General features: G+C 41.9%; 1 protein-coding gene across 1 annotated transcript in view; it reads right to left on the bottom strand.

The window, feature by feature from the left end:
- Window positions 1–682: 682 nt before the first annotated feature.
- Window positions 683–15,901, bottom strand: part of whrnb (whirlin b) — a 40,581-nt gene continuing 25,362 nt past the window's right edge. Inside the window, exons 8-11 of the mRNA XM_054611841.1 lie at window positions 11,846–12,575; window positions 7,877–8,049; window positions 4,202–4,333; window positions 683–859 (exon numbers count right to left, since the gene is read on the bottom strand). Coding sequence (XP_054467816.1) covers window positions 683–859; window positions 4,202–4,333; window positions 7,877–8,049; window positions 11,846–12,575 — 1,212 coding nt within the window. The remainder of the gene's footprint in view (window positions 860–4,201; window positions 4,334–7,876; window positions 8,050–11,845; window positions 12,576–15,901) is intronic.

Raw genomic sequence — 15,901 nt, 5'->3', positions numbered from 1 at the left:
TGCCAGTCATCTTGTCTGATTTGCATTTGACTGAAGCTCAATAAAAAAGTGAGCAGTACAGAGGGAAGCTCACATTATGAAATCTTATACTTTTAGTAACTTGACAAGTAGATACAGTAGGCACACTTTTGTCTTTTTACCATATAGCTTGGCTAGTAAGCAAACCTGCTTGATATTTGTATTTACATGTTAACCAGAGGTCTAAATATTTTCAGAATATGGTGACACCAAAATAAATGTTACAGGTCAAGATAATGGTGAGCAGCTCTGGCCCAAATATACTGTCTCAAGATCAACAAATATAAGACACTTGAAGACTGACTTTACTGACTGTAAGAAAATTGTCTGTTTTTAAAATGATTTGGTGTGACACCCACAGTATCGGTACTAATCTAGTCCATCTGGTGATACAAACATAATCAGGGTTTGAAAACTAGTGAAACAGAAGAAAACGGCATTTGATTCACATATCACTGTTATGGCAAATATTAATGTTATATCCTTTTACTAAATTTATCTTGTGCAAATATTTGTGAAGAGTGCAATAATCAAATATCTTTTCACCTATTCAATTAAAATGAGGGCCATGATGATTGGATCATGTGGAGTTGATACGGTTCCCTCAAAGCATTGCAAAACAGTGTCTTTCTTCTTCAGCTCCATAAAGTGCAAAGTCCTCATGCTAGAGTCCTGGCTCAACCACCAGGAACTCGATTTGGTCCTTCTCTTTGGTCTTGAATGCCTCAGCTATGATCTGGGCAGCATCCTTGTGCTCCCGACCTCTCAGAGAAATGCCATTGACCTCCAGGATGACCTGACCCACCTTCAGCTGACCACAGTTATGAGCGGAGCCTCCTTTCTGTCAACAGGGACATAAAGGGAAGGAAGGAGAAAAGGATAACATTAATTTGACATATTCAGGAAGATAGCACCATTCAATGACATGACAATAAATAATGTGTGAATAGTCACTAGAAACCCTGTGTCTTTGCCGTCATGCTTAGAGGATAAAGGAACTTCCCTACAGTTTTAAACAAGGGTTGAAGGTTTACCAGTGATTTCAATTACTTCCTTGGAAAACATTCTTCCTTTTTTTTTTCTTTTGAACATGATGCCCCACCTGTTGGCCAAAGGTACCAAACAGATGCTAGTCACTGAGGACATGCTAGTGTCTTTGGGAATTGCAGTTTCAACAACTGTAGTGAGCCTTGCACATGTGCAAACTTGTATAACTGTACTTTGCCTAGCTTTTTACTTCTTTACATTTGCCATTTATACCTACATTACTACTTGTCACAGTTCTGCTCCCATACACTCCTGTCACTCAGTCTCTCACTCACCTCTCAGCCACTCCCACCTCACCAGCCTGTCACTACTCAGCCCCCTCCATCCTGACGCTCTATCTCTCACTCACATAATCAGCTCATTCAGTGCACCTGTCTGCCACACCAACCTCATCAGCACAATCACTCTCACCTGCTCACCTAGTATTTAAACCTCTGTCTCACAAACACTCTCGGCCAGATCGTTTGCCGCATTCATGCCAGACCTTCCAGCAATTTCCCTTGGACTGATTTCCCGTTGCCGACCCTGCCTGTTTGGACTTCCCTGCCTTGCTCCTGCCCCGGTTAACGACTCAGCCTTCTGTCCCCGACCACCAGATTCCTACCTTGCCTTTGCCCCGGTTAGCTGCCTTAGCCCTCTGTCCCCAACCACGAGTTTAGTCTCCGCTTCCTCTGGTTTCCGTCTGCCTGTTTCCCTGAGGGCTCGGCGCTCTGCTGATAGGAATCCACTACCTGAGTCTGATCCTGCCTTCTTGTCTGCTGTGTGTTCCGCTTTATATAAAGCTTCTGAACATTACTCTGTCTCAGTCGTACTGCTTTTGGGTCCACACCACACCCGTTACACTACTAGTGTATTATCTACTATGCATAGTGGAGGCATTGACCAAAATGTGCTGTTACGTGTGAGCATGGTTAAGTAACTCAAATAGAGTACTCCACAGACACTATGCCATAGGTGGCTGTGCTTTAACAAGTTGGCAGTTTTTGAATCTGTATCAACCATGTTTCAACTCCATGGTTTTTCAAAGCGCCTCCCCTGCTGATTTTGGATGGGGTTTTTTGAGTGCTCTAATGAATAAATTCTTTAAAAAGTTGCCTTATGTTGTTATTTAGCCTTTCTGAGGCTATTGGACATTCATCCTGGCCTGTATTTTGTATTTGTATGTACGACATCGCGCTCTCCAAAGTCCTGATCCTTCTTTAGGAAGCAGCTTTGGAGTTATCCGGCACCTTGGAGAGTGTTGCAACGCACAGACCTAACCGTAGGAATACTGTCAGAATGGAGTGAGGATAAATTGATAGATTCTTTTAAAGTTTCATAAAGTGATGGAAATTTACTGAAATGGTATCAGTTGGGGTTTTCTTGAAAAAACTAAAAGTTTAGTGGAGTCAAAGGAAGCTGTAGACAGCATTGTTGTAGTCAAGACCACCTAATCTGAGACCAAGTCATGCCCAAGACCAGTTTGTAGACTTTGAGGGGACTTTGAGGTTACGCTAGTACCTGACATCTATGACATATTTCAAAGGAATTGGAAAAGGAAGGATTGGTCACCTCATGTATGTACATGTGAGTCTAGGAAACTGGCACACATTTTGATGCCAAACATATTAGATTTCCAGACACAGACACTTTTTGGTCAAGCATCAAACCACTCGTCAATGCTGAGGATGCTTACAGAACCGACCAGCGGCTCCAGCAAAGCCAGTCCAACTCACCAGACTGTGGGTATAAGCCTTCCATTGACAGCCTCTTTCAGGCACTGTTTTCCTCCCCTTCTGCTTTCTGTGCTATCTATTTTGCAAGGGCACCATAGCTGCATTCTGCTTGCCCAAGAGGATTTTGATTATGATATTATGTGCTGACACAGCGCTGTGCAGTAAGGGTTGGCTATGCAAAACTACATCCAGGCAAAACCATGCCTGATCCCACACTATACCACACAGTGTTCTTAAGTAGGCATGCATATTTTCTGTGTTTCGCTATTGTCATATTAAATCAAAACAAAAACAGATGGACTGAATGAGCCCAGAAACTCAGTAACTGAAACAAGCAATAGAGTAGCTTCTAGCCTATTTAAGGGCAACCGAGACACAGTGTAAACATACATACATTTTTAATAGTGGTGTTGAAGAACAAGGACCAGAAACATTTAGCATATCAACTGTCTGATGCCAACAGTATCAGCTATATTTTAAGCTGTTTAATGTGCTGATTTGATTGTACATTCTCAGCTGACTAATCTGTTAGCAGTTAGCTTGCAAGATACAGCATTTCACATACAAGCCCTACTTCGAGCCCACTACTTCACTAAACTTCTAGCACCATACATGTCACATTTGGAACGTATTGGATGTGAAAACACTTTGTAGAAAGCCTTTTGTGTCTCCAAAGGTGTTGCAATCTGCCTCTCTATCCTTCCCTCCAGGTGCCTTGAGATATTGTCCATAGAAAGCACAAACAGATTAGGTGACAAGGGACAACCCTGGCTGAGTCAACACAGACTGTGAAAGTGTTTGACACGGACAAAGCTCTCCCTCTGCTTTCACAGGAACTGTAATGGCTTGTAGCAATTACCCCGGTACCTCATGTCCCTGCAGTACCCCCCACAGGACTTCCCGGGGAACACGGTCATGAGCCTTCTCCAGGTTCACAAAACACTGGATGGGCTAACTCCCAAGATCTCTCCAACAGCCCTGCAAGGGTAAAGCGCTGGTCCAATGTTCCAAGGCCAGGACAGAATTCTCATTGTTCCTCCTTTTTCTCAGGTTTGAAGTTGAAGCCTTGTTTCCAGCACCCTGGAATAAACTTTCCAGGGGAGGCTGTGCAGTTTTATGGACAAGTTGCTAAATGACTGTCCTATGACTATTCTTTGCCTTCTTGGTACACAATGTGAAAGGTGTTGGAGAGAAATATCAAGAGGAGGATCTCTGCGCAAAACAAATAAAAGCTTCTAATCAGATGCTGAATGAAGACAGATTTTATACTAAAGCAAAAACAAAAATGTTAATGCTTCGGAGTGAATCTTTTTTCTGCATTATTTTCGTTTCAAGTAATTTACAGTATCAAGACTCTGAACATTGGAACAAAACGGCTTGGAACCATGAATCAGCCAAACCCTATTTCATCACTTCCTCACCTGAATAGTGACTATGCGCGGTAATGGTTGGCGTGTGTTGGCTCCCCCCTCTATAGCAATGCCAAGGGTGTTGGCATTTTTCACTACTCGTACCAAGGTAGCTGTGGGAACTGGGACCGGGGAGCCAGTCTGCTGGGACACAAACAAAAGAATGGTCAGAAGCAAGAGCAATTGAGAGAACGGTTGAACCTCACATTGTCACCATTGCAAAACTTTGAAGATGTAGATCAGACCTGCAAACTCATAACCTTTTGGCAAAATTGGAAATCGGGGAGTTACCGACAACAATTTTTGTAACTATTCTGAGCCGACTATCTGACAAATCAAGGTGTAAAAATAGGAATGGTTTGAGCTTTATTCTTCACACTACTTCGGTCACCTTACATGTGTTCAACTGACTACAACACACTGAAAGACTTTGAGTACAAAAATACGTGTGTGACGTTATCCCCATTTGTACAATTAATTGTGCCTCACACTCATTTGGCCCCACCTTTGAGTGTGGCTGTAGATGAGATGTGGTTTAAATGAAACTTTGTACATGAACAGTGAAACCCCAAGGTTCTGATTAACCAACCCTTCCCATACTCAGCCAGTAATGCAAACTGATGTAAGCCTTTATTTGTCTTCAGCTGCCGTCACTAGAAATGTTGGGTTGAACAAATTGACAATAACCTTACTTGGTCCAGATAAAGTGAATGTTGAAGTGAGCCGACTTTAGTTCATTTTTCCCAGTAACAGCAACATCTGTACATGGTACAAAGCAAAGTTTGCCACTGTTCATTTTCCATAGAACCCAAACATTCACAAGGCATTGTAGCTCCCAGCGTGTTATGCATGTAGAAACATAGATGTGTATTGTTTTCTTTTATCGTTTAATAGGAAGAGGACCTACACACAACAAGTTAGAATATAGGGCATAACAGTCTAGAGCTATGGCAAGAAGGCAGGTTACAGCCATATGGTCAAAACACAGGTAGCAGAATGAAAGCAAGTACCAGGGAACAGGATGACGAGAATCCTGTTGCCGTTTTTAGACCAGTGAAACTTTTCCATAGTTCTAAAAGTTTGTTTTACGAACCCCCTTAATTTATTGTGACTTTTCTAGCTCCTATTTCAGAGTAGGTACTCTCCCAGCACAAGCAGATCAATGAGTGACGTATAAGTGTACTTTGATTGGTGGTACACCTGAGCCATTGCAGCACCAGTGACCGCCATTTTAAAAAACATGTGAGCCGTGTGAAGAAAGGACAATCACAAAACACAAACAATAGTTCATACAAAAAAAAGAGGAAATAGAGATGGAACTGGGAGATTCAGAAATGAACTCTTCATTAACATACACAGACTGGGCCAAAGGTCTATTGGGAGCCGCTGCTCAGCGATCCAACCCAGTAGCACAATCGCAATCCAGGAACATTAGAACAAATGTTAACCAAGTGGCACAAATCACACCAACTGAAGTGAAGAAACTGGTGCTGACTGAAGTCGCAACAGGTAACAGAGTTTTTTATTTATTCTTATATTATTAAAAAAGGCTCTCCCCTCTATTGTTTGGTCCAAAAACGCCGTATGACTGAAAAGGAGCAAAGATGATGTAGCTAAGAGCTAGTGAGAAGGAGCTAGTATGCTATATACTAAATGGCTAATCAGGAAATTAGGTGCAGGTGCACAGGGTAAGGCAGAAACACAGTGGGGACATCTGAGGGGCAGGTGGTAAAAGACAGGGTAGAGGGGATTCTATTCATATAAGAAAGAGGGAGAGGGGGAGACCGATGCTAAGGAAGGTAAAATCCTATATCAGTGGTGTGTTATTGATGAATAAATCTAGGAAAAGCAGCAAATTTGTCACATTTGCTACCTTTGCCTGTCTGCATGGTGTATGCTGTTATTTGCGATGCATCAGTGTTTGTTCACTAAAATGATAGTTTCACTGGAGTGCAGAGAGAAGGAGAGAAGTGGCATTGGCACAACATAATACAGTTGGACTAAATAACTCAGGTCTATAGCTGTGTCCTTAATCCATACTACATACTTATTATTTACAGTACTACACACCAATTGCCATAGGTTATTGTTACTTAAAATACAAAAAAACACAAACACAAACTGATACAATATGCGCAACGTCAGATGTCCATCAACTGCGACATTAGAATATAGCTGCCAGTTAAACTTCTGTCAGTGTGCATATGGTCTGGTTTGAGTACACTTTATTTTGTCACTTTCCAATGTGAATACACTATACTAAAAACATGCTTAGAATTTGTATGTAGGATGGATTTGGGACATGCCGTATGTCTGCTCATAAGGGTGAATGTGTTGACAGGGGTTGTGCCACTGTTATGTTCTTTTAACTGTTTGCAACATACCAACCACAGCTTTAAGTTAAAAAACTAAAAAGCTCAGCATAGTTTTGATCTTTTCTCTTTCTTTATCTCAGACTGCAGCCAATGCTTTATTTACAATAGATGTCAAAATGATTTTTTTCTTCCCAGTGGATTTTGCAGGCCTGCAAGATCAAATAGCGCTTGTAAATTGTGTATTGTAAGTAATGTATTTCTTACTTGAAGCACCTGTAATGTGCCTGAGTGCAAACTTTATTACTGTTTGAAGGTCATTTTTTGCCATCTGAAATCTGCCATTTAGAAAATACCATCCAATCTGTTCATCAAATTAGCTCATGGTTTGCCGAGAATTATTTTCAAATCCTGCAGTAGTTATATTGTGTGGATGAACAGTGTTGTGTATTTCCTGACAAGGACAACCTTGAAAGATTAAATGAGTGCACTCACACAGATAGACAGACTGTTTGTCCTGCTCTCCACAACCCATTCTCACTACAACGTGTTGGATAGAGCAGCTTGGTCAGTTGCACTAAGCATTAACTATGACGCTCTACGTACCCCCGTAGCATCAGTTTTGCGTCAGTATCAGTGTCTTTTCAAAATAAAAGGCTGAGGCAATAACAGACATTGACATTAACTTGACAGACTAACGACTCAAATGACTAACAAGTGCCAAATAAATCACCTTACGTGACAAAGTGTTAATTTTACTTATAGCTTGCACACAAAAACAGCGACCCGAACAGCAGTCTTGTGTTTGTTTGACATATCAACAACTCTTCCTGCCTGCACAATGTGGACAATCTCACATTTATACTTTTCAGTTGCCCTGACCTCAATAACGCGGGTGGATGTGTAGCATACACATGCTAAATGTGCATCGTGTCAGAGGCCGATGAGCACTGACCAAGCTGCATTATTTGACGCACTAGGAGTAAAAATGGGTTGTCTCAGCAGGGCGACTATGTCAAAGGAAATGCCCAAAAATCAATGCAGAGACTACTTACCTGCAAGGTTTTTAGTTTGAAGTCTGTTGGTGCCAAAATATAAATGTACAATTGTTTGTGTATGAAATGTGTCCAGAGTGTGTTGCGCCATACATCAACTTATTATTTTATGCAAATTAGTTGAGAGAGTTCATCTGTTTGTTTGATTGGATGAATTCAATTCAATTCAATTCAGTTTATTTTGTATAGCCCAGAATCACAAATTACAAATTTTCTTTACAATCTGTACACAGATGAGTGGGTTGAATGGAAGCTACGACCAACAGGGTGAATCTAATGATTTGTTGAGGTGGTTATTTATGACAATATGAAGCCCTCACTTGTCTGGTTCCTGGAAGAAGTGCATGGGTCCCTGGCTGTTCCAGATTGGCCTGCTGGTTCTTGCTGGGTCGAGGGCTGCCGTCCTTACTGAGGCCTCCTGCCTCGGCTATATCCACCCCGCTGTCCTCACTCAGAGTCTGGCCACTGTCTGACAGCTGGGACAGGGTGGCCCCTGGATGAGACACTATTATGTTTACGATATACAAACATTCAATACATACAGCAATATGGGTAGCGTCTTATCTTGGATAGTGGACTTTATTTATCTCAACTGAAGAGAGAACCTCTATTCAAAAGAGGCTTATTTTAGAGACAGGCTTTATATCTCATAATCCTCGTATCATTTCATCATCATTATTAATTATATTTTTGAATGATAATATACACTGTTTTCTGATCTGTTCTTGTGGTTGTTGATGTTGTTTATTTTAATGCATACTCAATCTCTATATTAACCTGTTGACTGGATTTCACTAATATAGAATGAAAATGTCAGTGAAATTTCCATAATACATTCTATATGCTGAATAGTCAGTTGTGTACAATATAGCCGCACAATGCGTGATGACTTTTGCAAAAATATTAGAACAATTCCTTCAAAAGGTATTGGTACTAATATATTGTTCAGATTGTAATGGTCGATTGAGCCCACCTTTCTGTTTGACAGTTGTGATGGTGAACATATTATTTGTGTGTTATTTTCTTTCCCATATTTAAATTTCTGTACTTGTTAGCGTTATCAGTGGCCTGGTATGTAAACATAGGATATGAATATGAACTTTCACTATTGTTATAAGTCTTTTTTGTCCCTCATGAGTAATAAATGGGGCATTTGTTAAGTGCAAAACCGGAGCATGGAGCGCGCAGACAGGGGAGGCCGTCGCCGTTCTGAGATTTCCAGGTGACCCTCCAACAAAGTATTATAACCAAACTTTGTGGATTATATGTTGTGAAAATACTTGGCTACTGCAACACAAGACCTACAGCTTATTGAACAAAGGAAAAAGTTTGATTTGATGCAATGTATCAAATTTACATTAATATGGTGGTTTACGTAAGAAACAGTGTCTCTTTTGTTTCTATATATCATTTATGGAGTGAAGTTGCATTGCGCTCTTATGAATAATTCATATATAGCCTTTGGGAGAGACTGATGTCATGGATTTCATTAAGCAGTGTGAGAATTTTCTTATCCTCAGACCATTAAATGACTGAATGTTTTCTTGCACACAGACTATCAGCCCTAGATTGTCTTCTCATTGTAAGGCTCCCTTTGAAAACCTTAAGGGCTTGTTGCAGTCACCACCTGTTCGAGGTGAGCCAAGGCCATACCTTGGTTTTCTAGCGCTGTGGGTCTGAGAGTCATGTTGGTGCATGCCATACTTTTCAACAATACAAAGGCTCTAATGACAAGCCAGCTCAAATCACCAGGGGAGTTGATAGGAGTGGACTTCATGGTGCTAATCTCGCTCAGCAAAGCCCAGAATTGGAGGACCACTATCAAGAATAGGACCGGTGGCTGCCTGAATTCTGTTTGGCTATCAACATAGTAGTTCATGAGATCACTGGTGTTAACCCTGCAGTGTTGGCACTGGTTTGCAATCTCAAAGGTTCACTTGAGCGTCTCTTACTCAAGACCCCTACACCCAACACATCTACCGCATATTACACAGCTGCTGAAGGAGGTTGAAAGAGGTTGTTATGGCAAAAGCCAGACAAACCAGGTGCCATAACATAAGACTCAGAGATGTACATTTTGCAGGGGGGGATCTGGTCTGGATACGGTCACCCCCACTTTCTTAAACCTAACACGGGTCGCTCTCCAACTAAGAATTATGACCAGACAATGTGGATTATACGCTGGTTAACTTTACTTGTGACTGCAGGACAAGACACACCATCTGAGCAGACTGTGATGAGATTGTGTCTTCTACAACTTATTGAACAGCAGCATCTTGCCAAGCTTCCAACTGTTATTAATATTAATTTTGGCCTTATCACATCTTATCTCATCATCGGACTATTTAAGTGGAATTAAGAACACTGGGCTCGCGGTATAATGTGTGAATGTGAAGTTTTATTGTTGTGTGGAAGTGATAGCCGCCCGGCTTGTGTTTGCTGTATGCCCTACAGGTCGAACATGGTTTTAATTTGATTTACATTAATATGTGGTGGTATATGTAACAAACAGTGTGTCTTTTGTTTATATATAATTTTTACTGAACTTAAAGTAATGAAAAGGGAGAGGTTTTTCAGTACGGTGAATTGTAACAAACACAACTTTGTATTAATCGTTTTTATTTCATTTCTTATTTATTTTACAGGCTCCTACTTCTACTGGACTCTTTGGATAATAATCTCCTCCAATCATGAGCACACGTTCTCCCACTGAAAAAAATAAACGTGGTGGCCAATCAATACGTGCCTACGAGAACACGTGTCAACAAGTGTTTGATGGGCTGACGGCAGTCTCATGCCACTTTTGAAGTGTATGCAGCATCCATTTCCCCTTGACACGAGGGTTTGGGCAACAGACCGGTCTTTGGGCTTCTTGTGAAGTGATTCTTGTTGGGGGGTCAGGAGACAGTGCTCCGTGATGCATGCCTCCTCTCTATAGTGGGGACTGCCATTGGTGTTCAATTGGTAAGGGGTCCCTTTGAGCCTCGGGAGCTCTCTTCAATGAGGGCATTCTCATACAAAACAGCTTTGCTGCCTGCATTGACCTCAGCTAAGAGAGTGTTCGAACCAGCCACCTTGCTAGTGCATCCCATATGCTTGTTGCTTCACATTATTTGCATCGGGGTTACCCTCAGACCAAGTGCTTCTTTTGTTCCAAAGAGTTATTTCAGGTAGAGGGTTATACAGCTGGATGCTTTTTGTCTACCACCCCATACGGGGTAAATAGAGCCAAAGTTACATCTGCTTTGAGCAGTTTGTACGGTGGATTCTTGTGATGAACACAGTGCCCCAATCGGACCCACTGAACAGCTATTTGTGTGCTTCGGGATTGTGTGGCTAGTAAAGCCCTATCAAGGCTTTTTTCAGTGCATCTTCCAAGCCTATAGGCAGGGAGGAGGAGACCCTTCAACGGTGGTCCACAAACACTCTACATGCAGCGTGACAGTGTCGGTGCTTTGTTCAGTTTTGTCAATGTTAGTGTAATCCTGGTTTTATAAGCACAGACAGACAACTCTTTTAAGGGGGCCCTGCCGCTCGTGAAAGAGGGCATAGGCTACTTAAGCAGCAGGGTGTACTGCCTTACATACTATGGGGTCCACACATATTTTGGGAAGGCACATCCTGATTGGCCAGCTACGCTTATGCGTGCCCCTCAGGCAATTGTGTTCTCGGGATTGGAGGAGGGTATTACCCATAGAGTCCAGTAGAGGGCTCCACCTGTCCTTATATTACTAGGGTTACAACATTGTAACTTTATTTCTCTCGCGTTTTAGTTGTTCTCTATGCAGCCTAAATAAATAACAAGGACGTTATGGACTGCATCGGAATGAAAAGATTTAACATCAAAGAGCCGGGTTACAATACGAAAAACCTCAACAGCTCAGAAAAAGGTCAGTGGATTATCATGAACAACTGCCTCATGATTTCTAAAAAGAGACATTGCTGTTAAGTTTTCAAATGTATATTTTGGGGGATATTAGCACTACGAACCTTGTGCCAAATACGGTCATTTTATATGAGAGAACGAAGACAGCTGATATCTGCAAAACTAGGTAAATCAAACCAAAACAATATAGATTGCTAAATAGCACTTCAGATAGGAGGAAAAGTATGTATATATGTATGTATCCTTTTAGTACCATCCCAAGCAATGCTGTTGTTGGTATTGGTACCAAATAACAATTTTGCCCCAATAATTGTATCTTATGTTGAAGCATACACAAGATGTATTTATGCACAGGGAGTCACAGACAAAGACAAACACACTCACAGAGACAGAACTTGTGTACCTCTATGCTGTTGTCTGGAGTCTGCAGACAGCCGGTTCATGTCTGTTATGATGATTTTCTGGATGAGGGCAGGTGAGCAGGGCCGGTCGGGACTACAGGGCGGAGCAGTAGGTGTGATGAGAGAGGGGCAAGGGGAGGGACAGGGGGAGGGACGTTGCGAGAGATGGGGTGATGGATGAGGGGATGGCATGGGAGATGCTGCCCTGGATGAGGACCCAGACTTTGACAAGTAGGAGGACCTCTCATAGGAGCTGGATCTGGAAGGGAGTTTGACAGATGCCTCTGGCTTAGCAGAGTTGGAGGAGTCCCGGTGGTGCAGGAAGCCTGGGCAGGTGTGGTGTCCTGAACTGGGCTGGCTGTGGTGGGCAGCATGGTGGTGGAACTGATGAGCAAAGTGGGGATGGTTCTGGTGTTCAGATTTAGAGAGTTGACGGGAACTCTGACAGGTGTGATGGAGTGCATTGAGTGACGTGTGGTGGCTCACACCAGCGCATGTGTGGTGTGCAGAGACTGGTGAGGGCTGATGGGTGGTGGGGAGGGCTTTGAGCGACTTGTGGAGGCACTCCTGGAGTAGCCAGGTGGGGCCAGTGAAGAGCAAGCTGGAACGGGGCTGCAACCGCCGAGCAGAAGGCTTCTGGCTATGCTCCTTCTCCTGAGACGGCTTGCTCTGAGCCTGGAGATGGGCAGTCCTGAAGAATGGAGAAGATTCATCTGAAGCCTGCATTTCATCCTGTCAATGAAAATAAGGCAACAGTGTACATTAATCCCACATGGAGGGTATAGCTCCTCTCCCGCAGCCTTATAAATTACAAAAGAAAAAAAAAATGACATTAGAATTTTTAAGGTGTTAGTCCTGATTGACGTAGCAACACCTGTAGCTACTGTATATACTTTAAATACAAAGCTGGATTCAGGATGTAGATAGCCTAGCATTAAGATTGGAAGGAGGAAACAGCTAGCCTGGCCAACACCCTTAAAGCTGTACACAGCTGTTGTTTAGAGGCTAGAAGTTTATCCACCCAATACATCTGCAGTGTATTCGGTGATGGCTCATCCCGCAACTCGGTTAATTGCGTTTTTTAATTTAAGTTTATACATAGGTTTAAAATAACATAAAAAGTTTCTATTATTGAGCTATATTGGATGTTTTTACATAAGACAGAGTCAGGCCAGTTGTTTTCCTCGGCTTTCACATCCTAACCAAGTGGAGACTATAATAAATGCTTTAAACAATGATAAAATACAATTATCTGGGGTCAGGGTCAGCTCAAATTATTATTATTGTCTTTTCAAATTGCTGTGAGCAGCATTAACACAATTCCATTGTCCTTCATCGTATTGGGGTGGAGGCAAAAAAGACGGTATCTCATCATTTTATTGTATTTGTACAAGTACCAAGACAACGAAATGCATCACCCCCCATCACCTCACTTGTATATCCATCTACAAAACTGTTTCCACTTTCCTCTTCCCTTTCCACCTCCTCACCTGCATCCCCCACCTGCTTCCCATTCCCTCTGATTACATCCAAATCTTCAAATGCCAGCCCAGTTCATTTGCTCCTTGCCACTTCGTCATAATTACAATGCAGTTCTTATTACCTGTTAACTGCCTGCTACATGCAACCTGTTCATTTGTAACCTGCCTGCTGCTATACTGACTCTTCAAGTATGTAAGCTTGATCTACAATAAAAAGAAGATGTCATTCTACTGCCTCATCAGCCTACATTAGTGACCATCCCTGTTGTCCTGTGCCACCAGCCATGACATGGACAGCCTCTGTGTGGAGTGGAGCACCGGCAATTCATTGGGTGGATTTCTCCATCCTTTGCAGCGTTTTCTAGTCTGAGACAGAGCAGATTCCACACTATATTGTGAAGCAGTCGGTGAGGTTGGTGTCAATGGTGCAGCAGTACAAGATCACCAGAATTGGAGGACACAGATGGACCTTCTTCATTCCCCTCAAAAAGAATGAGCCTTCTGTGAATACCTAGAAAGAGCTTATGACGCGCATTGATATTGTATAAGGTGTGTGACAAAGTGGGGGAGAACTCTTCTTTACTAACTACTTGCTATCCCAGATTTGTTTGGATTTCCTCAAATGTCGAGTGGGTGGTTAATCTTCCACTGAGCGGAGATTTGCACTTCAGTCCCCTGCTCCTCCAGTCCGCATGTTGAAGTGTCCTTGGGCAGACCCACAAAAACTTTCAGTAATCCAAAAAGACATCCAGAAAAGTGATTTCAGCAAGCCTTAACATTTTTTCATGCTCACCTCCATCACAGAAATCAGACAACATCAGTGCACCTGTTGTTAAAGGTACAATACTCCTATATCCATGAGCTTGAACATGGTAGTGATGGGCAGACCAGTTCTTTCACAGAATACACTCCTTAGAGGGTACATGTTAAAGCATTAAACCTTTTCATGTTTTGATTCTCTTTGTTTCTCCATGACACTCGGTTATAGTTCATGCACGTTCATAATGTATAACTATCCACCCAACATTTTCTTCAACACCATTTCCGGTCATCATGTATTAGTTTACATTAATAAAGACAAAATATAAATTTGAATGCATCCATTAAGCATTCCATTATGTAGGCTCTATAAGCTTCATATGATACACCACCATAGGTTGCAAAAATGTCACTGACCAATGATCCATAGGGTATTGTGCTGTATTCATGTATTTTTGGTTTAATTTGAAAAAAAAATCTTCATTATATTTCATGGCACAAAGTCCAATTCAATCTGTCTTTGCTTGTTCGTGCAGTCCTTGTTAGTGCTGTTGCTGCACTACGTAACACTATTAACATGTCATTTGAATGCTCTGAGGAATGATATACAACAAGGTAAATGGGTGATAAATGGACTTGTACTTGAGTAGTCTTCCGACCACTCAAAGCGCTTCAACACTACATGTCATCGTTCACCCATTCACCCATTCACCCCCATTCATACTCTGATGACAGGGGCTACCATGCAAGGTGCAACATTCTACTGGCTGGCTGCTCAGTAGCTACCTCTGTAACAGCTATCACTCCTTTACGGAGGCAGACCAGTACATTAGCAAAATACCATGACAAGATTTGAGCCACAATGGCCCTGCTGGTCTTGGTTGTCTTTTCTGGTTTGAAAATGTTACATTTTTAAAGATGGACATATATGGAAATCATTCACAGACACAAAAAGTTATCCCCTGATATGCATTTTTTTTATGGCAGATTAAACAAAAACTGACACATACCATTTCAATGTCTTGTAAGGCATTAGTGTTCCCATCCTGGTGTTTTTCTGTCCATCCACCAACTGTGCCATCAGTCTAAAAGAAACAATATGAGGCATTGTAGTACTACAGGACCAAATCTGAAATACAAACTTAGTATGGTTTACTTTAGCCTATTAATGCAGATGCCAGATGGATGGGATTTGCACGACAGGGCAACACAATGAGTGAGAGGAAGTTAAGACAGTTAGTACAAAGTGATTAAGAAACCGAGTTTGAGTCGACTGATTTGTCTGGCATTATGACTTGAAACAGTGGTTTCACGATTAAAAAGCAATCCACCAATAAGCGCAGAGGAGGGACTAACGATTTGCCGATCAAGCATTGTCAAGCGAAGTCAGCTGTGTGCCGGAAAGAAGGAATAATAAAAACGTATTGATTTTTCTCACTCCGTGTCCACTTCTATTTGACAATTTCCAACAGTGTTTTCAGGCAGCACGCAGGTGAGTGTGCAAATGTTTCTGTTCTTTTTTTTCAAATGTAAATGCTCACTCAGCTGTTAGCAAAAAGCAGTGCCTTAGGATACAACAGCAAGCTTAACGAAGCAGTTAGGTTTTTGAGAAGTTGTGTTGTATGACGTAGTTATCCATTGTCAAAATAGTACCCACAGTAGTAGATTATATTATTTTAACTGCTTTATCATGCCATCAGACAGCCCCTTTATGATAGGTAACTGAAGCATATAGTAAATCCTTTCAAAGCCACCAGACTACTTAACAAAACTCATTTGCAGAACACAGGGGTTTCTGGTCTTCTGCTGCCTCTAAAG

The sequence above is a fragment of the Anoplopoma fimbria genome, chromosome 13 (assembly GCF_027596085.1).
Source record: "Anoplopoma fimbria isolate UVic2021 breed Golden Eagle Sablefish chromosome 13, Afim_UVic_2022, whole genome shotgun sequence".
Classification (NCBI taxonomy): domain Eukaryota; kingdom Metazoa; phylum Chordata; class Actinopteri; order Perciformes; family Anoplopomatidae; genus Anoplopoma; species Anoplopoma fimbria.
Note: the sequence above shows the minus strand (reverse complement) of the source record. Positions and strands in the feature narration are given on the sequence as shown.